This window comes from Panicum virgatum, chromosome 8K (genome assembly GCF_016808335.1).
Source record: "Panicum virgatum strain AP13 chromosome 8K, P.virgatum_v5, whole genome shotgun sequence".
NCBI lineage: Eukaryota > Viridiplantae > Streptophyta > Magnoliopsida > Poales > Poaceae > Panicum > Panicum virgatum.
Window position 1 is genome coordinate 8925126 of NC_053143.1, and position 23265 is coordinate 8948390.

The following is a 23265-nucleotide window of genomic DNA, read 5'->3' on the forward strand; positions in this document are numbered from 1 at the left end:
TGATACACTCATTATCTTTTGTTGTATCAGCCGCACTGCCGCAGCCACTACAGCAACTGATGCTTGGGATCCTGGAACTTGGGAGCTACTAGGAGTAGAAGTACTAGTCATTGCAACTGCAGAACAATTAACATGTTCAGATCATGCAAATACAAGTAGATCAAGCATATACAAGAGCAGATCTAGCATATACGAGTATATCAGTGAGTACATACGTGAGGAGTGAGGATGAAAAGCACCGTACCTGTGGACGTGCATAAGTTAGACGCTGGCGTCGGGGGCCTAGGCGCGTAGCCTGGCCTGTTGAGGAGGCTGGACCTACAGATGAAGAGCTGAGGAGGCTGACTCTGCAGGAGGCCGGCGGGGAGCGCCGCGCGATGAGGAGCGGCGGCCAGTCGGGGAGCACCGCCCGGCGGGGAGCGGCGGTCGGCCGAGAAGCGCGGCCCTGCAGGGGAGCAACGGCCGGTAAAATCGTAAAAGAGCGATCGAGCGGGTGGGGATGCGGCACTGCGCCGCCGCCCGCCGGTGCGGAAGAGGGGCTCAAGGTCGAGGAGGGCCGAGGAGGGTTCGAGTGCTCGGCCAGGGGGGGACGAGGGAAATGCGCTGGTGGGGGTGGCGGCCGGGAGTGAGGGGAGGGGGTTGAGAATGGGGAGAGTGAAACTGAAACCCTAGATCTTTTATATACAGGGGTGTTTGGGCCCATTTATCATCGGGTTTGCGGGTTCGGATAGCAATTTTTCAAATCCGTTACAAGATATTCGTTGGGTTTAGAGTTGTACACGCGTCCGCGCCCACGGGTACAAACCCAGACCCGAATCCGCACTCACCGGGTTTGGTATCCGCGGATTTGCGGTTTTTCTGTACCCGTTGCCATCCTTACTAGCCGCGGCTCGCCCTTAGAGTTGCAGGGAAGAGAGGCGGCGCTAACACGGGGTCGCAAACCGGCGGTGGTGGCTGGGGCCGGCGGTGGGTGGATTGCCAGAGAGGGGCGCGGACGCTTGGGTCGGGGAAGGGATCGAAAAAATGAAAAGAGAGAACGAATCGGTGCGCACATAACGAGTGGCAGTGGATAATTTTTTCAAACTTTTCACGGCCACGGCAAGGGAAAGCAGGGGGGCCTGCTTTTGGATTTGCACTAAAATAGCAGGCTTTGGAGAAAAGTAGGTATAGGTTTTGAATTCTTTGGTTGGCTTTTTGGCTTTCTTCAAAAGCCACAACCGAAAAAAGCTCAACCAAACACACCCTTCTTCGTGCCATACTTTTTCAAGCCATCCATGCGGACAATAAAGAAGGCTTCAGAGTTCAGGAACATAATGATGAGAGCCAACATATCGAGTTTGTATGCTTTTTATGTGATAACTACCTCTCTTTAATATACTAACGGCTAATGAATTCCTAAAACATATCAGAACATTGTCATCTCTAAAACACGAAAGCGCGTCCGTGCCCGGGCGATTCTCTACCACGTCGCCTAGAAAAATTTATGCTGTCGGATCATGAGATCGAAGGCCAATCTGAACGGGCAGCCTCCCGAGCGTCGCGCCGCCGCCGGAGCTCACCACCGAGCTCCTCCCTCCACCTCTCCCCCGCCCAAACCGCTCCCCTTTGCTCCCTGGTCCTCGCCGACCCAAGCCCCATCGCCTAGGTCAGTCGGAGCGTCCCCGAATCACCGCCTATCACCACAACACTTGCTGCTCCGCCGAGCTCACATCTACAGTCGTCCCCAACCCCAAATCAACCCACCGAGATGTTGCTCGCAACCCCCCCCCCCCCAACACACACACACCGGTGCTCCTCCACCCCTCCTCCGCTGCTGGCGAGCCTCCCAACGCTGAGAATTGAAGCCCCTCTGCTGCAGCCCCACCTAGGATGACATTGCAAAGATTGAGGTCTTTCTAGGGTCCTGAATAGAAAAGGCCGATGGCTTATATGTGAAAGCTAAGTTTTAGTTTTTTAGTTAAACCTGCGAACTTGTAAAATTCATATAAAATTGTAGAAACATAAAAAAATGCAAACTAAAATGTTTGGGGTTTCTTGCAACTAGATCTACATCTTTCTGTACATGACCATGTTAACTTTCTACATATTTTTAGCTCTAGGATAAAAGATAAGTTTATTAGCACTTAATTGTATCTCAAGTTCTGGGCATTCACTAATAGTGATTTTTGGACTGTGGTTTAGATTCTAGGAGTTTGGCTCGGTGAAAAAAAATGTCAGGACCAAAGGAAATCTCTAGCTATAGATTTTATTAGATCTTGTTCTATGCCATGTTTAAGTAAATCTATTCTAGGTTTTATATTGAGATTCATGAAGTGGAATTTTTACAGTGATGTTATATTTATGCCTACATGCTGTTGATAAAGTCTAGGACTTTTTATTTTAGTGGAACTTGCTCAAGTAATTTTTTCCATGTAGAAAATTTTGATATTTTTTACAAGTGGATATGTAAGCAAGTAATTTTGACATTTTACTCAAGTATTTCCTGTTTCATCACTTTATTGTAGCACTTCTACTTATTGATAGTAGTACAATTTCAAATTCAAAGCACTTCTACAATTCATCCGCATAGATATTTGCGTAGGATGCACTCTACCTACGATTCAGACACCAAAACATCTTTACGTCAAAAATTTTTGAATACAAAAGTAAAGCCTGTCTCAACTACAATCCTACAACACGAATTACGGCCTACAGGACCTATACTTCTATCCTTTTGTTGTCAAGTTTTTTGTGGTACTGTTCAACTGTGAACCCCCATGTCACAAGAACTCTTACATAGAAAATTCAAAAATATAAACTAAAAAATTAATGTGCAATAACTATTCTTCTTTTGGTAGGCAATCTTTCATATCAACATTTCATATATAAAGCTCGAGCAAGGGGCCTCCAGCGCGGCAATGCCTCGCCATCTCTCTAGTTTTTTACGATGAGGGCATACTGTGCAGGAAAATGGTCATGATCTCAGCAACCCTGGAAACTGAAGGCATGCTTGTGGTGCCTAGGAACAATTTGGACAGCTTATGAAGGATTTTTCATCTCACTCATTTTCATAAACTATTTGGCTGGCAGGCTAATTTGCTTTTTTAGAAGAAGGAACCATATCGGAATAATCAAGGTTACGGCCTATCACAAACACTCTAAACATTAGATACAGCAATGTTCCTATTGTTTTTTTACAAAACACAATACAGACTCAAATGATCACTCACCCATATACACGCACGCAACACTACCTCTACCAGCATATTTTGAAGATTAACTGTTGTAGATACAAGTTTCCTAGAACCAAATTTTTTCGAGCATAACTCGTATGAGGAATTGAAGAGCATATTTATAGCAGTGACTAACCAATCAGAGCTGCTACATTTTTTTTCTCTCTAGAGAGGAGAGGGGGCTTGCGCAGGTGAGGTGCCCGTTTTACCTTTCCATTCAAGGAAGAATCCAAAAATGATAAACGCTACGAAAGTTATAACTTGATACGCATAGAAGCTGAGCACGGAAGCGCCGGCGAGAGGAAACTGCCGCTTGACGGCACGTCTTCCCTTGGATCGCCGGAGCTGATGAACCAGGAAAAACCTCCAGACCGTGCAGGACGACGACGACGGGCCAACCCAGTTTTCGATGCACAACTGCAGGACAGATACGCCGACGTATATCACGATGAGCCCGACGCGGTAGACCGCCCTCGTGTTCGTCACGGAGCTCAGCGCCATGTAGTAGCCCAGCAGCAGGCTGATCAGCGCCACCCACATGCACAGCAGCGCCGCCGCGAAGCTCTTCCACGACCCGGTGGAGCGCGACCCCTTCCCGTAGACGAGCAGGATCACCGCGGTCACGGACGCCGCCACGGCGACGGTGTCCAGGACCAGGAAGATCTTGAAGACGGGGCTGCCCGAGAGGTTCGCCTTGCCGTTGTTGTCGCCGTACCCGCCTGGCAGGTTGAACCCGGCGGCGAACGCCGCGGTGGCGATGAGCACGGCCACCACCGAGAGGGAGTCGGACATCTTGTCTATCCACTTCCCGACGTCGCCGCCGCTCCACGGTTTCGCGTGGTCCTGCCTATGCGGCCGGAGCTTTGCCCGGAACGCGGCGAGCGTCACCACCAGGCTCACCTGATGAGCAACATCGACCACCAAGTTAATTGGAAGAGTAAAATATATGGACGGTTCTGATCTTGTCTAGCATATCAGGTGTAAACCAATCGATTCGTGCAAACCGTACAAAATTCAATCTGAACGCCACCGGATCAACATCCAAAGGGCATGGGAGATTGAATAATTTTACAATTAATCATCCTCCTCTAATCATAATTTTGCAAATCCTCCCTCCCATTCCTCACGCACACCCTCTTAGATGTTGATCCGGTGGACCAGATTGAAGTCTGCACGGTTTGCACGAAGGGGTCGATTTGTACATGATATGTTCCCTATCATCTAGGTCTATAAACTTTTAAAATGTATTTTTAGATTTTTAAACCTGTCCGAAGGTGTCAGTCGGGACCCTAACACTCAAGATGAATCTCCAGATTCCAAAATTTACCTCAATGTATCATTTTGGTCCCTAAACGCGCAAAGTGAATTTTTATATTCTTGAACATTAGCATTAATTAATTGTATTCAAAACGGATTATTAAACTATTTTATCAGCCGATTCATTTTGAAATCATACTATCAAGACTATTTTAATTCTGAAGTACTTGCTTATTAACCATACATCATGGATTAATCTAGATCATTTGATATCAATAGTGGACATTATAGTTTTCTCGTTAACATAGCAATATCAATGCTAATTCTGAATATTTCCTACTAACTATTTATATTTTGCATACACTTTGTAAAAATTTATTAAGATAATTTGTTCCCATTTCTCAATAAAAATGAAATAGCATTTTTATCAAATTTAAAGTAGCAAAAGAATTTTCCATTAGCTTAAAGTAGCAAAGCAATATTTCTATTAAATTAAAAATAGCATCTTGAGAGTTTATAGACGTGTAGGACACCGTATCGCGAGAAGTTTATGAACTTAAAAATTCATTTTGAGAGATTAGGGACCTACTAGAAAAAATGTCGCGCCGTTGGCGCCCTGAGAGGCCTGCCCTGGACATATATATCAGTGCTTATAAAGTTTTATTTGCGGGCTCGGTCAAATTTGATTTGGGTTGTGAAATGTATGTGTGTGAGGTGTGGAACGTTAAAATATGTCTATGAATCGTCCCCATGCGTTCGTAGTGAGAAAACATGTGTGTGGCAGTCATCATAGGTGTCGATGCTGTGATATATGCAACGTGTAAGTGTGGGAGGCGATTAACCCGTCAATGATACATATTAAGGGGTTGGTTTCACAAAAATTCTTGGGAGTTTCTGGGAAATTGATGCTCGTGCAGTGCAGATTGATTATACCAAAGTTCAGGGGGTTTTACATAAAAGAGACGTAGGCAGAGTGTTGATTTTACCCAGATTCAGGTATTTTTCGTAAAATTCCTATCAATAGAGTGCGTGTTGATTTCGTCAAAGTTCAGGGAGTCTTTTGTAAAATTATCATTCAGAAAGTTCGAGAGCTCTTTTGCAAAATTATCATGGATGGACTGCGAGTTGATTTCACTAAAGTTGGGGGGACTTTTTGCAAAATTTACATTCCCGACTATTCCAAGCCATTGGATCGGCCCATCCGATGGCCGAGGTAATTTGGGTGACGTGGCCGCCCTCCAATGCAAGGAAATGCACCAGAATTAGTTAGGAATTATTAGTAGGAAATTAATATTCACAAAGTTCAGGGGCTCTTTTGCAAAATTGCCATGGATGGACTGCGAGTTAATTTCACCAAAGTTGGGGTTTTTTTGCAAAATTTACATTCCCAACTGTTCGTAGCCGTTGGATTGGCCTATCTGACGGCTGAGGTGATTTAGGTGACGTGGCCCCCTCTGGTGCAAGGGAATGCACCAGAATTAGTAGGAACCAGAATTACTAGGAAAAATGTGACACCTTGGAATAAATTCAAAGATCGATAACTCAAAAAAAAAGTTTAAAGATTAAAAAATGTATTTTAAAAGTTTAGGAACCGCCGGTACTCAAATTGGAATTTGCATTAGAAAACAATCGTGCCTATGATGAAGAAGCTGCTCACCATGGTGAAGAAGCTTGTCGATCCCGTGGCGAGATCCAACGGCGGGCGCCCGTCGTTGTTGAGGACATCCGTCCGGACCTTGCCCTTCCGCAGCAGGGCCTCGACGACGGCGGGAGCGCCTGCGGCCACCGCGAGGTGGAGCGGCGTGTTCCCGTCCCGGTCCTGCGCGTCCAAGAGCCCCCGCAGCTTGGTTTTCCCGATGGCGAGGGACACCACCTTGGACCGCTTCTCCCTCGCCGCGGCGTGCATGAAGGTCCCGCCGTCGCCGCCCCGGAGCTCGGCGGCGTCGGGGTAGGCCTCCAGCATGTCCTCGACGACGCGGCGGTGGCCCATCCGCGCCGCGACGTGGAGAGCCGAGAGGCCGCCCAAGTAATCCTTCTTGTACACCATTCCCGGTGGCCCCGCGCGCAGGATCGCGCGCACGACGGCGCGGTCGCCATCTGACGACGCGAAATGGAGCGGGGTGCCGCCGTCGCTGTCGACCTCGCCGGCGAGAGCCGGCCGCCATTCCAGCAGCAGGTCAACCATCTCTGCAGGCAACGCCAATTACAAATTTTGAGAGAGATTTTGCACATGAAATTACCTCGATTGCGAAGTTGTAAGTTGTAACTAGCTAATCCTCCTCACTCCTCAGTCCTGAGCTCTGGAAGCAAGCAAGAACTAACTTGAGCTCTGGAAGACAGCAGCGTGCAGGGCATTCTGCATGCTCGGCCCCGCAGACGACGCGTCCGGCACGTGGTAGTAATCGCTCTGACGGCTTGGATGGATCCGCTCATTACGGCCAAGTAAAGCGGCGACACGCCGGCGTTGTTCAGCTGGGCCGCTACCGGCTCCGCCGCCACCGTGACCAGGACCTCCACCGCCGAGCCATGCGCATGCCTCCCCGCCAGGTGCACGGCCGTGTCCCCGGCCTCGTTCTTGCATCCCAGGATGCGCTCCCCGCAGTCCTGGGCCAGCTGGACGAGGGCCGCGACGGCCCTGGCGTGCCCCGCCCTCGCCGCGCAGTGCAGCGGCGTGTCCAGCGCCGAGTTCCGGCGAAAGAGGAGGCTGATCTCCTCCCTGAACCTGATGTAGAACTCCCGGATCAGGTCGTCGTGACCTTGCTCGGCAGCCACGTGAAGAACGGTGTTCCTCTCCGCAGTCACCTCAAGTATGTCACACTGTCCATGCTGAATAATGCCTAAAACAGATACGATGGAAGAATTGTTTTGGAGTGGGTTTCAATCTATAGCAACCGGCACGGTACCCGCTCCAACAAATACTTTTCGTAGTAGTGTTTGTTGACGCTTTTCTGGTCAACACACGAGCGCTAGAACGCATGGATCGCAAATGATCACAACACCAGCGAAGAACACCGGCGACCGGTCAGACCGGTCACGCCAACCGGTTAGACCGGTTGGACACAGAGAGCCTCGCGAAACCTAGAACCTTGAGCTCGGGAGGGATTCCGTCGGAGCTTGAAAAACTAGGGTTGTCTTGAGATCGGCAGGCCACTCGAGACGCCCTTGAACGCCGTAGAGACGAGCAAAAAACAACAAAGAGGTTGGAAAAGATTAGGGTTTGAGAAAAAGGGTAAAAGAGATTGTATTGATTCGATTGTGATTAGAAACCCTCAATCGGCCGCAGCCTTTATATTTATAGGTCGGAAAGGACGTACTCCTTCCAAATCGGATTACAATAGGACTCTACACAAAAAATCCTAACCCTACTCAGATTACAAGCCCAAACCGGTCTGACCGGTCGGCCTCGGTTATTGCCAATTCATGAGTAGATCAAACCCCGATCTTGCCATTCTCATTCTATGGCAACGTCCAGTGGTGGTGGCGGCGCGTCGATCTGGCTGGGAGGAGGCCGGATCTCGGTTCGATCTGGTTTTCTGCTGGATCAGGGGACCGGGCTCCATGGCTGCGTGCTGCAGAGGCAATATCGCCAGGCTTCACGGCACGGGCCGTCGGTCTCCTGTTTGCTAGGCGTGCCTATGATGTTGCGACTGCGACATGGTGGCTCCTTCCACTCGGCTCCTTCCACTCCACATCGTCTTGCTGATGTTGGCACCGGCGCTTGGTGGCGCAAGGTGTTATGGCAGAGTCTGGTGGTTGTCTGGTTGCATGGGTTCTCAGGCGAAAGCCATAACCGGTTTCGACTAGTATCGGCGACGACGGTACAATGTTGCATCGTGCTCCTTGTTGAAGGCGTTGCAGTGAGGATCGCGACCTCTAGAAATTCTTCAGGTGAAAACCGAAGAACCGACTTGATGTGGACATCCCTGCAATAGATACAACCACACCTAATGGACAGCAAGCTTACATAACCAGAGACCAAGCTTACATGCTTAATTCTCAGTGCAAACGGAGCTGCTCGTTCCGTTTCCGACCTTCCGTGCAGCAACAATGAAGGAGCGGCGGATGGAGCTCTTCATTCCGTTTTGGACCTTTCGCACAGCAGAAATAGAGGACAAGCGGACGGAGCTGTTCGTCCTGTTTCGGACCTCCCACACAGCAGAAGTTTCCCTCAAGTGCAACTCTTTACTCTTTACTCCGGAGAAAAGCTCTTGAAGTCTATTTTCAGATGGATCAAACCTCATCATCAGATTCATCCAGAGCTAAGATTAATCGCCAAAATTACGGTCGGACTTCCAGACATGGGCTGAGTCATTAGTACCTCGTCCAGCCCACTAGGGGCCCATTTTGAGTTAGGGTTTCGACCTCAGCACCCTCCTGGCAGCTCTCCCACCTATATAAACAAGTAGCAGCCACCAGAAAGCACTTGGGTTTTGTTTTATTGTAAGTTTAGTTGCTGCTACTTCCTTGTAAACGCGTGTGTCGGTTAGACCATCCGATTTGCTTGATTCAGAACCCCAACTTCGTGTGTATCAGATTTATCCTTTGGGCAAGGTCTGTGTGTTGTTTGCTTGTTCACTTGTTCTTACTTATTCTTCGATCTGCTTGCAGGTTCAAGGTTGTTCTTGGCACAGCAAGAACAACACAAATTGAAGGCGGTATAACTGTCGCTAAGACGCAGCGCAGCCCTTGTGGTGTTGTAGTCGGGCAGTACAACGTCGATCCTTCTCAAATTGAGTTATCCCCTACTCTTATCGAAAGATCGGGAACAAACCCCAGCGGGTTCCATCACGACTTGCAGGTTCGGGTGGCGGCGGCGTCTTTGTGTCGCTTTCCTCTTGAGGTGTCGCTTTCCTCTTGAGGTGCCGTTTTAGAGTTCTTAGAATGATGATATCAGATTTGGAGGGTTGGAGGTGCAAGGGAGCACAAAAAGCAGCTGGTAGAATGGTCCTGACCTCTAAAGTTTCTAAGAAAATGGAAGGGGTGAAGGACTAGTTGTAGCACAAGACTGATTGCAAGGTTGAAGTTAGCGTAGAAGAAGTTTGAAGCTTAGCCTTTCTAGCTTTTTTTCTTAGTCTCTTTCTTTCTTGTTTCTTAGAGGTGTGGAGTCTAAGTGCTCATGTATCTTCTTACTATGTGGTCGGATTTGTTTCGCTGTGGTCGTAGACATTTACCTATGAATGTTCAAGACCAGATAATTTGCTTAATCTAAAAAAAATTGCTTTATTTTTTTGTCTAAGTCACATGCTACGGAATATACTAATTAAGAATCCATGAACAGTGTTACTTATGCACAACCAAAACCTAACACTACAATTAAAGGAGAGCTGCTATATATTATATACTAGGCAACTAATAATATAATAGTGGACGAACTTTGGTTGTATATATATCCACCATTTCTATAAATATAGTAGGTTGGAACCATGATTCTATACTATAAGGATTCAGTCCGTCGGCCTAGCTAGGCTGTGGCTGCATACCCTCCGCAAGCTTCAGTCGTATGTAGCCATCCATACCATAACCTGAAAAAAAAGGAAAGGGTGAGATACATAAGACCATAACCTGAAAACATGGCAGCTAAAAGATCGATTACACTTAATGACAAGGAGAGCACAAGCAAGCAGAATCTCCAAACTCAAATGGCCCAAATTAACACCATACCGCCAACCCCAGCCTATATCCTCGCCGACAACTCAAATGGGAGCGTATGCTGACCCTAAAGAACTCATACACATGGTATTCGGATACTGTGTAATTCCAAGAATAACGATCAGCAATGAATTTGTTAACTGCTGCAAGAAAGCTTCCAAGAACTGCAACAAGATACAGCAAACAAGATAGTAAGGAAAGATCAATTATAAGAAAAAAAAATACAAGTGGCGTTACTTCCTTGACCTGTACAAGTTAGGCATGAGGGGACAATATTATGATATTGTAAATTGTGGTCACGACTACATGTATTTTTGGGGCAGTGTCAGTTGTTCAGTTCATAATTTGGTTCTAGCTATGCACCACAAGGGTAGCAACTCAAACAGGAAATAGCAAGAATAGTCAGCTACCCAAAACTGAGATTTCAGAGATGAGCACAGCAACCACCATCTTAGCCGCCATAGCCTGCTTGGTGAGCACCCGCTGCCGCAGCTTGGAAGAGAAGGACGACGGGATAAATAAAGAGGAAAACGCCCGAAACTTGACCAAATCAAAAGGAATCGCTCCCAAACTTTGCATAGGTGATCTCCATGGAGTTGGTAAGCTATCCCAAAAGAGTCATGTCTCAATTCGAACTCAAACTCCGGGAATTTCAGATCACGAGCAAGAATGTAGTTTTTCTCACCAAAACGAAATTGGTTCGTTTCTTCGTGCTCGTGTTGATTCAATCAAATTCACTCATGGAGTAGCATCAACACATGTCTTTGCACGAATCAAACAAACCAAAAGCTCCCTAAATGCTCGGATTTGAGAAATCGAGCCAAGAACGAGAAAAACTGCACGTGCCTTGTTGGTGGTCGTCGCCTCCTCGTCCGGGATCTGCCGTGCCAGCGGCAGCCGAGTCGCCGGCACCGGCCCAACGTCGGCGGCCCGCGGGTCCCTGGGGTCGTCGCGCGGTGTGGTTGTGGCCTCGAGCCCCTCGACGAAAGTGGCGTCGCTGGGGGCGCGGAAAGGGCCACAGCCTAGCGTCGCTCGGCGGCGACTCCACGCGGCCACGCGAAGCAGCAACGGCGGCCTTGGCCGCCTGGCTTCGCACCCCACCCGCCGTGGCCTTACCCAGCGGCGACGGCGGAACGCTGTGCGGGTTTGCCAGTTCAAGGCTGGCGCGCGGGAGTCCGGCGTCTAGAAGAGCAAGCAACACCAATTTTGGGAAGAAAATGAGTGCGGAGTGGGGGGAGATTCGAACGCGGGGCGCGGCAGAGGGACGGCCGCGCGCGGGCGATGGGGTGGCCGCTTCAACGCGTTGAAGCAGATGTTCCAGGGCCGTTGGATGGAGTTGTCGATCTGTTAGGTGTATTTTGAGCCCTCGATTTTTACAGAGTGGAGATTTGGGGTACAAATCAGTTGGTGCACTGCTTCCTGAGCGTCTCAGCAGGGGGCGCGAGAGTGGGTGGACATAGAAGAATTTAATCGTTCCCTTTAGGGATGGATGGATTGGCAATATACAGTAATAATCTTTACTTGAAACACACACAGTTATCAGGGGACTAGCAAAAACAAATAGATTCAAATGCCTGGAACAAAGCTGAAGAATTTTTTTAATTTTAATACAAATTTTTAACGTAATTACAGAATAATATTTCAGATCACAGAAATTTCAAAAATATATCACTATCGTCTATCCAGTGGACGAAATTTAAATTTCGTCTACCCATTGGACAAAATCTAGTAATTTCGTCTGTTTGGTAGACGAAATCTAATTTTCGTCTACCAGATAGACGAAATATATATTTGCATGACGAAATTTATATATTTCTGGACGAAATATAGATTTCGTCCGAGCGGACGAAATTTAGCCGACAAAGATGGGGCGTATGATTCGCTTGTTTTTGCTTCCATGCAATGATTTCACTGCTGGTCTACTAGGCACTTAGCTCGCTGCATGCCTTCTGTGGTGCTGTTCCCGGCCTCTATGACTCATCGTTAAGAGATGAGTAGCTGTGCACGTGTTCAGATAAAGGATCAGGCAGCAGCGCTTAAGGGCCGTGTTTGGTTTGGCGTGAAAATGTTTTCATGAAAAAAATTTATGCTTTGACCACTAATTAGAGGTATTAAATAAAGTCTAATTATAAAATTACCTCCACAACTATAGTATTGTAGCAGTTACTCTAACTAATGAGGCCTTTGACCGTACGATTAGGGGATGATTGAGCGTGGTCACTGTAGCATCACTGTAGCCAATCATAATGAAACTTGGCTCATTAGATTCGTCTCGAAAAGTTACACTCATTTCTGAAAAGGTTTTGCAAATAGACTTTATTTAGTACTCCATGCGAAAATTCGTCTTTTTGTGAAATTTTGATGTGACACCTAACCAAACATGGCCAAGAGATAGTAGTTGTGCACGTGTTGAGACCCCGTTTGGTTTGGCCCGTAGCACACGTAGTATAAACTTTGACCAATAATTAGGGGTACTAAATAAAAATAATTTATAAAACTAACTTCACAACTTCTACGCTATTTCGCGAGACGAATCTAATAAGGCCTTTAACCGCACGATTAGAGGTTGGTTACTATAACATTATTGTAGCCAATAATCAATTAATTACGTCATTAGATTCGTCGCGAAAAATTACACCCATCCGTGAAAAAATTTTGCAAATAAATTTCATTTAGTACTCCATGCATGTAAAAAAAATTAGCGCGAGTAGCGCAACGGAACCAAACGGGGCCACAGCCTATGAGTCATCGATGAGTAGCTGTGCACGTGTTCAGATAAAGGAACAGGCAGCCTAATCATAGATGAGTAGCTGAGTAGCTGTGCACGTGTTCAGATAAAGAGCAAGTACAGTAATGCCAACTAGGCAGGCTGGGAAGGTCACATGTCGGAAAAAAATCCTCGTTGGCAGAAAGAGAATCAAAGAGAGAATGAGATGGGCGATTCACAAATCGCCGGCTCAAAGCGGGCGTATAGCATCGTGTTGTGGTTATGTGGGGTCACCATCACTGCTTCTGTGATTTCTATTGGCTTCACATCGCTGTTCGATCAAAGTGAGCATTGAATATTGGTGTAGGCCCTACCACTACTGCTAATTTTTTACTGCCCAGCTGGATGACGTGGTGCTTGTTTACGCCGGCAGCCGGCTGATCCATTAGCCCTGCTCTAAAGGAACAGGCAGACTATGAGTCATGTTAAGAGATGAGTAGTTGTGCACGTGAGAACAGGCGCTCTACTTTGTCGGCTAAATTTCGTCTGGTCATGAGCGGACGAAATCTATATTTCGTCCAAAAATATATAGATTTCATCATATAAATATATATTTCGTCTATCTGGTAGACGAAAATTAGATTTCGTCTACCGAACAGAAGAAATTACTAGATTTTGTCCAGTGGGTAGACGAAATTTAAATTTCGTCCACTGGATAGACGATAGTGATATATTTTTGAAATTTCTGTGATTTGAAGTATTATTCTGTAATTATGTTAAAAATTTGTAATAAAATTAAAAAATTCCAAAGCTGAACAGAAACGTCTGAAAGGTATTTTGTATTTGTTTTATGTATTATCTTTTGAGGGGTTCCATTCTCATAGAGTATTTTGTCAGTATTTTCTAGACGTGTATATGGACTTTAAACTTAATACATGCTAATATAAGCAGGAATTGAGTTCAAATCGTTTGGAGGAAATTAGGAGACTGCACAAAGAGAGAATCGAAACTTTGAACAAGTCAGCTACATTTCAGGTTCACAGTATTACCCAACACATTGTGTGATTGAAGGTTAGGCCTTGTAATGTTGAATTCTACATGACGTTTTTGCTTTTTTTTTTGGTTGATTCCAGAATATACTGACGTTCACAGAATTCTACATGACGTTTTGGTCGTGCCGAGATGGTGTCAGCCGAGGATGGCGGCGACGCGGCTTGCAGTAACCTCATCTGCGTGACTGGAGGCAACGGCTTCATCGGCTCGTGGCCTGTCCGCTTCCTCGGTCGCATCATGCAGAACCTGGTGATGCTGGCGCTATACCCTGTATGTGAGTAAGGCTGTCCAACGTGTGCAAAGAAATATGGAATGGCTTCTCCAGGGAGGCACTTAAGGACCTATGCTGGTTCACTAGAATGCCTTGCCGTCTGCAATCATAATTTGGTGTGGATTGGAATACTTAAATTTCAACAATATCCCCCTTTACAGCATTATAATACATTATGAGTATTTTGCTTTTGGAGAGGTTTCACATATGTTGGTCATTCAAATCTTGATGCAACAAATCTTTGCTACTTATTAGTGACATTTTTTATAGTAGTTCTATACATTCCAATTATTTTAAAACAATTTAATTTTAAACACATGCCTGTGGCATGTACATTCCTTATAGTATAGATGTGTGGATGAAAATAATTATGGTATGGATTATGATTTAAGCTAAATTGTTGGTTAATTAATCTAAATATCCTGTTTCTTAGGTTGTTTATATAATTGTCACATATCAATCACTGTTTTAAATATAAAGTGGTTATCTTCTGAAATTTTTAAAATATGTACATACTGCATGTGGACCTATGCTAGAAATCTCTTGATTTTAAAACATGTGCGGACTACTAGTAGGGAAAAGAAATCGTTTCATAGGTTGAAGATGACAGATGATCCATTGGACGATGGTCCGACGACTCCGGGGCGGTCTACGGGGAATTTAGAAAAATAAAAACAGGCATATGAAGTACATGATCTCCCTAAATTTTTATGGTCCTCATCAACAGACAGCAGGTGCCGTCATGTCTATCTGTTACTTTGTTTGTGGTTATCATCCTATAACGACTTAGTACAGATGTTCCAACAAAATGTCCCGTTGAGACAGGGACTACACACATGTACGTACAGTCCCCTTGAAGTTACACACTGCTGTCACTTTGTACAGCTGTTAATTTTGTTTGGAGGAGTAAGAGGACTCAGGAGTGCATGCGCACCTCTCAAACAGTCAACGATGTCACAGTCCCGAATTGGAACCACATGTATCTGTATCTAGGAATATTCATGCTGAAACGAGAAAGATCAAACTATATATCCATGGCAAGTGTACGGTGCAGAAATGCAGAATTATATTTTCATCAGCAACATATCTTTGAGTTATATATATCTATAAGAAGATATAACTTATAAGGTAATCATGCATGAAGACTAAAGCAGAGATATTTCGGAAGCAAAAGAAAAGGGCTTGGAGATGACGCAAGTTAACACACAGTTATTACCAGTGGCTTGATAGCGTCCTGCCCTCCCAGCGCCGTGCTGCTGCAGAAGCAGCGCCATGACCTCCTCCGGCCGCCCTCTGCAGGCGGCGAGGTAGAGAGAAGGGCACATCTGGACCAAGCGCGCGCCATCATTCAGCGAGCCGCGCGAAGGGCACGCCAGCTCGATGTGCTGCTGCTGCTGACGATCCATCTGATTTGATCGAGATGGAGTCGTTGTTGCAGCACGGCCGAGTTACGATAGTGTGCGCGCGCGTGTGTGAGCGTCTCTTCTATGAAGTGAAAAAGAAATTCTCATTAGTTCATATGAGAGACATGGGACTATGGGGCTGCGCGCGGCGTGTATATATATATATATAGATGAAACGGCCGCTCCTGGCCATTCAGACAGATTTGGCGTGATGATCCAGCTCTGCGAAGAGTCGTTTTATCGAGAAAGGGACTCAGACTCGCTCCCATTCACCGTGTTCGGCTGCTGGTCATTGGGCTGCTCGCGGCTGCTGCTGGCTGCTCCTGCCGTTCGGCTACTGGGCTTGCTGCCGGCTGCCTCGCTGCTGCTGGCTTGCTGCCGGCTGCCTCGCTGCTGCTGGCTTGCTGCTGCAGCAGCCGCGAGCAGCCCAGCAGACAGCTGCCGAACACGGTGATTGAGGATGTGAACACAACACAGGTGAGTAGTAATGCATGCCGCGCCAAATTAAAGATCGTACGTGAACAGTCACGCACCAATAGCATCGATATATGTAGCGTATACTTCCATGTCCTGCTAGCTACAACAACGTGTATGGTGGTCATCGCCTATGGACAAGACACTCAAACTTCCTGGATGCATGATGCCCAGGTTACGATGGGTCACCAAGTCATCACACCGTGTCAGCCAAGTCACTGCGTGGTCAAGCCTTAGTCTATCTGGCTATGCAGCCAGGTTAGTGCTTGTCACCGTGCATCTCACGTTCAGACACGCCCATGCGAGCAACGCAGTGGCAAATGCGTGACTACAAGTTGCAGTTGAGCCTCAAGTCCACAATAATGCAAAACCGCAGCCCATGCGGGGGAGAGGTCATCATAGATCCGTACATGTTTTGTGAACTACGCATATGCATGTGAGATGATGTCATCAATCTTGGAGCTTCATCGTATCTCATGACGTGTGTCGAGCTGGAGCCACTAGACAGTTTTCGAAAGAGGAAATTAAAGAGGGTAGGTGCAAACCATGCAAACTTCAATCTGAACCACCGGATCAACATCCAAGTGTTGTCCAAAAATTCTTGCCCAAATTTTGGCAAAAAAAGAAAAAATTGGCACGGCAAGATAAATTTTGGAGCTGAACCAAGCAGGCTCCTCGCATTATAATCTCCATCCCGTATTTACCTCTTCATAGCAAGACAAATCAATAAAATCGCTATTTACCTCTTAGATAAATCATGGTCTGAAAAATAATGATTCTGTTGTGTATAACTCATGATGTAGAGGCTGCAATATGTACAGGTAATAGCTAGGTGTAATTCTTCCTTTAAAAAAGGGCGTAGTTATTTACATAATATATATGCATCACAGCCAAACGTTTATACAAAATGTTTTGACAAACACTTAACGAAATGAACCGACAATCTTCTAACATATGCACCAAAGACAGGTTCCAATATACCTTTGCTCACATTTCACCTCTTAATTAACTTTGGTTCAAAGTTGGAAGTTCCAGTCTTTTTTGCTTGCAGAAGCCAAAATAATCGTAGTCACTCATTTTTGAAATAGAAATCTAAAGGCAATATACACCTCGAAAATAATTGGGCCAGTTCTAAACCAGTCAAGCCCACTGGGCCGCACAACCAGTGGCGCCGAGGCGATGGTTCCCTCGGCGTAGCGTGCCACGCACGTGCTTCCCTTTCCTTCCCCGACGAGACGACCCGACCGAGTCTTCACTCCCCATCACTCTCGCCCCACCTCCTCGTCCTCCGACGCCGCCGCCGTCGCCGCCGCTGACGATGCCGCGGAAGATCTCGTCGACATCAGGTCCGTGCTTCCAGCCCTCTTTCGGAGCCTCTCAATTCCCCGTCTCCCGAACTAACCCTTGCCTACCCGCCTCCTAACCCTAACTCCCAGATTCGCGCCGCAAGCGGAAGCGCAACCCCAACGCGTCCCCGTCCAGGCCCTCCACCTCCGCCGCAGCGGCCGAACACTCCGACAAGTCCGACTCCGCCGCCGCGAACGGCGACGACGATGCCGCCGCCCACGCCGCCGCGGGGGGCGGGGCCGACGACAACGAGGGCCCCGCGGCGTCCGAGGACCCCGTGCTCGACCTCCGCGAGGCGGAGGTGCTGCCCTCGGCCGAGGCCATCTCCGCCTTCCCCGCCGCCAAGCGCCGCGTGGTCAACCGGCCGCACCCGTCCGTCCTCGCCCTGATCGCGGCGGAGCGATCTGCTTATTCCGGCGACACCTCTGCTACAGCACCGGCGCCGGCGCTAGAGAACATCTCGCACGGGCAGCTGCAGGTGCTCTCTGGGGTGCTGCCGGACCACCCTTCCCTTGCCACAGACCCCGACAAACCGTCCCTGTATGTGTGCACCCCGCCGCCCCTAATGGAGGGGCGGGGCGTGCCCAAACAGTTCCATGGTCGCCTCCATGTCGTGCCAAAGCACTCAGGTCTGCACTTTCCGTTCAAACGTAAACATGGATTGCTGAGCTGTACTAGGAAACATCTGTAAATTTAAGTACCTATGAATGGGTTTGTCGTTTGTAGATTGGTTCTCCCCCGGGGCAGTGCATAGGCTTGAAAGACAGGTGGTTCCGCACTTCTTTACAGGGAAGTCTCCAGGGCACACCCCGGAGAAGTATGTCATGCTAAGGAATAAAGTTATTGCCAAATACTTGGAGAACCCAGGCAAGAGGCTTGCTTTTGCTGAGTGCCAGGGGCTTGTTGGGAGCACAGGCGAACTGTATGATTTGAGTAGGATTGTTAGGTTCTTGGACACTTGGGGGATCATTAATTACCTTGCGGCTGGATCAGTGCACCGCGGCCTGAGGATGGCAGCGTCTCTTCTAAGGGAGGAACCATCAGGGGAATTGCAATTGGTTACAGCACCATTGAAATCAATCGATGGTCTGGTTTTGTTTGATCGGCCAAAATGTAGCATCCAAGCGGAGGACATTTCTTCGATGGCATCATCCTCTTTGAATTCGGAGGTGGTGGATTTTGATGCTGCATTTGCAGAACTGGATGGGAAGATTAGGGAGCGTTTGTCTGAAAGCTCTTGCAGTTACTGCTTACAGCCTTTGCCAAGTTTGCATTACCGATCGCAGAAGGAGGTGTGCTTCTTTTTACCTTGTGTAGAAAACCCGTATCTGTATCTTTGAAGTGCTACTTACATTTGCATTCTGCACAAATGCTAAAAAATTGTAACCTTCATAGATTCTAAATTTCTGATACGTGTCGTAGTAAGCTGAGGTAGTCAGGCTTCGTAATGTAGGATGTTATTGACTGTTTCTTTGTTCAGTGTGGAAAGAAAGACTGCGATTTGCTGCTAAATTTTAAACCTCAATTGTTTATTGTTTTGTTCTGTTCTTGTTTATTAGTGATTTCTTAACATATAGGGTTTTCAATCTTTGGATTCCCAAAATGTGCTGAAAAGCCTGTATTACTAGTCTTACCATTTGACAACTCTATTTTGGAAAGGACATTTAGGTACTGAATAACTTAAAACGTCTGATATTTGTAATGTGAGGTTATCTGCTTTAGGTTTATGGTATATTTCTTGAACTGTTTGAGTTTTGTACTGATTTGAATGTATCATTATGCTTCCTCTGTTTGTTTTACTTTGTGAGACAGAAAAGTAGGTTCATATTTGACAATAAGAGACCCATCTTATCTTCTTGGCAGAAAGGATTTACTGATGATGTTTTACTTAAAGCCCATATAGAATAAAGGAACTGACTAGATGCCAATTCCTGACATGACTTGAATCTTTCTTAATCATTTCTCTTTGTATAGCTCTCCCAACCCCTTGTTTTGGCCTTTAAACCTTTGTACAATTGGCTTAGTTTTTCTATATATATGTGTACCACAGAATGGTTCGCCCCTACTGCTTATGCTTAAAAACAATAGCAATGACATGTGCTTTTGACTGGCTGGGCAGGCAGATATTGCTCTGTGCTCTTATTGCTTCCATGATGCGAGATATATTACTGGGCATTCTAGCATAGATTTCCAGAAAGTGGATGGGGATAATGATGGATTGGAAAATGATAGTGATAAATGGACTGATGAAGAAACATTGTTGCTGTTGGAGGGCATTGAAAAGTACAATGACAACTGGGATGACATTGCAGGGCATGTTGGAACAAAATCAAAGGCGCAATGTATTTACCATTTTATTCGGCTTCCAGTAGAAGATGGTTTGCTAGAGAATGTTAAGGTACCAAATGGATCCGTACCACAAAGCAATGGTTATCAACATTCAGATTCCAATGGCAGCACTTCAGGTGTAACATCATTATCTTTATCTATCAACTAAATTCAGATTTTATTTAATCTCTAGCTTATGTGAATTTCCTCCTGTTGTAAATTATGTCTTGTTCCTTCCATTTTGTAATGTGGATGTGTTTTTCTGTCCTTAGGGATACCAGTTCAAAGTTTTCAACCTGGAAACGAGCTTCCATTCATTAATTCTTCTAATCCAGTCATGTCGCTGGTGAGTCCCCACATTTCTTTCTTTTTGGTTATAGAAATGGTGCTAGTAGCTGTATAATGTGCTCGAACATTTATGGTTGGCTGACCTTTGAAATTGTCTTTCTTCTAAGTAAACTTATCTGCATCTGTATTTTTTTTAACAACAGAAAATATTAGAAACAAAAGCCTAAATTGCTACTTGGAATATATGCTCTTTGGATTTGGAACTGTAGTGTAGGGGTTACTGTAAGACCACAATGCAGCATATCCTGATATATGAAATTCTTGAACTAGTTTCTTAGGAATCCCCACCACCAATGTTTTACAGTCGTCTAGTCGGACCTAGTTGCCATGGCACCGATAAGGTGATTAGTCGAGATTAGTCGTCGATCAGGCCGATTAGTCGAGCCTAGTCGTCTGTATAGTCGTCCTATCATGCTAGGACCGATATAATATGTATACTATACATTACATAGTGTATATCAAGCATGAACACCGCAATGATGGTCAGTTGGTCACTCACTTGTGAGATTTGGGTGACAACGGGTCTGAGGCACATGCATTTGTGCATATATATACCTTTTTCGACGCGGGCACCACCCATTTCCATTACTAGAACGGAAATACAGAGTTTAAGTTCGCAGAGAGCGGTGGGGGAAGAGGAGAAAAGAAGGGGGGGGGGGGGGGAGACAAGCATCTAGCCTGCTTCTGACTAGAGCTCGAAAGTAGCCGAATCCAGGATTCCCAGGTTACAACCCAGCAGCCCAACCACAGTTGACGCGGCCCATTACTGCAAATTTGAACGTTTTCCTACCTAGTCGAGCGACTAATCGACGACTAATCGGACGACTAGAATTCTAGTCACTCATACCTAGTCGTTGCTCCTTATCGGTGCCAAGGGAACGATAAGCCTAACTAATCGCGACTAATCGCGATTAGTCGGACGACTGTAAAACATTGCCCACCACTCTGCCCTATGTACTTCCTTCATGATAACGAGAAATAAAATCGGGCTTTTCTCTTCTTTTTTGTATCTACTCAAGTCTTACTTTTTAGAAATGTTGTGTAGGTTGCATTTTTGGCTTCTGCAATAGGACCAAGAGTTGCGGCATCATGCGCGCATGCAGCATTATCCTTTTTGACAAGAGATGATGATCCCAGGTTAGCCATCTTTACTGAATGCGTTAAGTTTAATTTTAATACATTAGTGAACACTAAAGCCATATCACTTTAGATATGCGACATTGTCCTCATGCATGAGGTAGAAACTTCTCCATCATGTATAGCCAGACCTTGAATATGTTTCTAGTTCCTTTGGCTGTGTCCTAGTTAAGTTTTGACTTATCTTTTGCTATATTGAAGGCTCAGTTCTGAAGGAATGCATGCTGATGGCAGGGGCAACGGTGCAAATCCTAATTTTCCCAACCATAGTGGTGACTGTTTTTGTATTTAATTCTTGTTACAGTCAGTGTTGCCAACAAAATTCCTCTAATCTGTTCACTCAAGTTTTAGAAAATATTTATTTTTTAAACAGGTGCAACACCAGCCGTTTCTCCTGAAAATGTGAAACATGCCGCCATGTATGGTCTATCAGCAGCAGCGATGAAGTCTAAACTCTTTGCGGACCAAGAGGAACGTGAAGTCCAAAGACTAGCTGCTACCGTAATAAATCATCAGGTTAGTTCATGCATTGTCATCTAATTTGCATGCAGAGCTTCTTCTCCATCTGTGGTGAGTCAGCGCTGTTGATTTCCACTGAACTAAAGTTCTTTGGTGCATGGCCAGGTGTTGACTTGTTGGGTTCATTTGCTGCAGTTAGGTTTAAAAGTCAGTCTAAGACCTGTTGGATCCTTTGATGTCCATATTTCTTTCTATAGAAACTTGACACAATCACACAAGTCAGAAAAGGCAATATGACGCCCCTAGGGTTAAGTTTCGTTTCCTAGCCTAATTTGATAGAAGAAACTAGAAAGTAATAGTGAGCTTTTTGCGAAGCCAAGTCAGGTTAGCATTCTAAAAGAACCCAGCCATGGTAACCCCTGGCTTATCCTAACATGGTCTTCGATGATAGTGATGTGGCAAAATGAAAGTAGCCAAAGGGTAGAATAACGTCAATGAATTGGAATGATCATTGATATTTGTCGAATCACTGTTTGCATGTACATAACAGTAGAAAGGTCGGTAAGATTGTCAGAACTTTTTGATAGGTCGGATTTACTCACAGCACGGAGGGTCTGAAAATATACTACCATAGAAGGTTTTGTTTACCGAATACAGTTATGCTCTCAATTAAAAAAAAGGATAATTTTGATTTTTTTTTATCATGGAATATAAGCTGCTTGATCATTGGGGTGTCCAAGTGTTTGTGAAGTAAGTGTTAACTTGCACTTTCAAAAAATTCAGATACCAGCATGGAGTGTTGTTTTCCACCATTGTTCACAATTTTACACTAGGAGCCGTTATCCTGAGGATGGCTTTTATTGATATTTACAATGTTACAACACTACTTGATTTGCAGTTAAAGAGGTTGGAGTTGAAATTGAAGCAGTTTGCAGAAGTTGAGACTTTGCTCTTGAAGGAATGTGAGCAAGTGGAGAGGGTGAGACAGCGGATTTCAGCTGACCGTGCCCGGATGAGGTCAGCCCTGTTAGGTTCCACTGGAATGCCTGGAAGCAGTAGTACCATGCCATCCAATCCAGCAAGCATGAGCCCCAGACCAGTGGGTGTGCCGGGCTCCATGCCTCAGACCAGCATGCCAGCTGCAGCTGCATATGCCAATAACATGCAGGGACATGGTCAAGCCCAGATGCCTCAGATGCCGTTCATGCATCAGCGGCCGCAGATGCTTTCGTTCGGTCCTCGCCTTCCACTCTCGGCAATCCAGACTCAACCATCACCACAGGCATCGAACATCATGTTCAACTCTGGGATGCCCAGTTCGGTTGCATCTAACCACCATCAGTTGCTGAGATCGTCTTCTGGAAACAATTTTAGTGCAGGATAGGGGTCTTCATAAGAATCTTACTTAGTTTTGTCAGATGTAGCATTATATGATTTATAAACACATCATTGTAATCCATTCAGACGGTGTCCTGTGTTGATCATACATGTGTTTATTTGTTAGGTCCTATGTCTCCATCTGGCTGCTCAATATATTTGACCTTCACAATGTTCATGATCTGGAGGTGTGCACAATTTAGTGACATGGTCAATACCTCGGCCTTTGGTTTGGCCCTAGAA

At 46.0% G+C, this 23265-nt stretch overlaps 2 protein-coding genes and 1 pseudogene across 2 annotated transcripts; 1 reads left to right on the top strand and 2 right to left on the bottom strand.

Moving 5' to 3' along the window:
- Positions 1-107: 107 nt before the first annotated feature.
- On the bottom strand, positions 108-6698 carry LOC120645396 (protein ACCELERATED CELL DEATH 6-like). Its single transcript, XM_039922183.1, has 4 exons — positions 6127-6698; positions 3474-4112; positions 323-445; positions 108-116 (listed from the first exon to the last, which is right to left on the bottom strand). Exons 1-4 carry the CDS (start codon positions 6652-6654, stop codon positions 108-110), a joined length of 1299 nt encoding a protein of 432 aa, XP_039778117.1. The 5' UTR covers positions 6655-6698.
- Positions 6699-6786: 88 nt separating this feature from the next.
- LOC120645397 lies at positions 6787-15636 on the bottom strand (annotated as a pseudogene).
- A 1574-nt stretch (positions 15637-17210) lies between these two features.
- On the top strand, positions 17211-23203 carry LOC120643843 (SWI/SNF complex subunit SWI3C-like). The gene is made up of 9 exons (XM_039920322.1): positions 17211-17372; positions 17463-18002; positions 18100-18665; positions 19493-19838; positions 19974-20047; positions 21095-21186; positions 21388-21458; positions 21560-21702; positions 22544-23203. The coding sequence occupies exons 1-9, from the start codon at positions 17345-17347 to the stop codon at positions 23027-23029; spliced, it is 2346 nt and encodes a 781-aa protein (XP_039776256.1). The 5' UTR covers positions 17211-17344; the 3' UTR covers positions 23030-23203.
- The last annotated feature ends 62 nt before the right edge of the window (positions 23204-23265 follow it).

What these genes read in the sequence shown, in the direction of transcription:
- LOC120645396 (XM_039922183.1), bottom strand. Translation starts at nt 6,654, where the DNA reads ATGGTTGACCTGCTGCTGGAATGGCGGCCGGCTCTCGCCGGCGAGGTC. An exon ending in CGACAAGCTTCTTCACCATG is followed by an intron (nt 4,113 to 6,126) that starts GTGAGCAGCTTC and finishes GTTGCTCATCAG; the next exon opens with GTGAGCCTGGTGGTGACGCT. An exon ending in TCAGCTTCTATGCGTATCAA is followed by an intron (nt 446 to 3,473) that starts GTTATAACTTTC and finishes GCTCCCCTGCAG; the next exon opens with GGCCGCGCTTCTCGGCCGAC.
- LOC120643843 (XM_039920322.1), top strand. Translation starts at nt 17,345, where the DNA reads ATGCCGCGGAAGATCTCGTCGACATCAG. An exon ending in ATTACCGATCGCAGAAGGAG is followed by an intron (nt 18,666 to 19,492) that starts GTGTGCTTCTTT and finishes CTGGCTGGGCAG; the next exon opens with GCAGATATTGCTCTGTGCTC. An exon ending in TAATTTTCCCAACCATAGTG is followed by an intron (nt 21,459 to 21,559) that starts GTGACTGTTTTT and finishes TTTTTTAAACAG; the next exon opens with GTGCAACACCAGCCGTTTCT.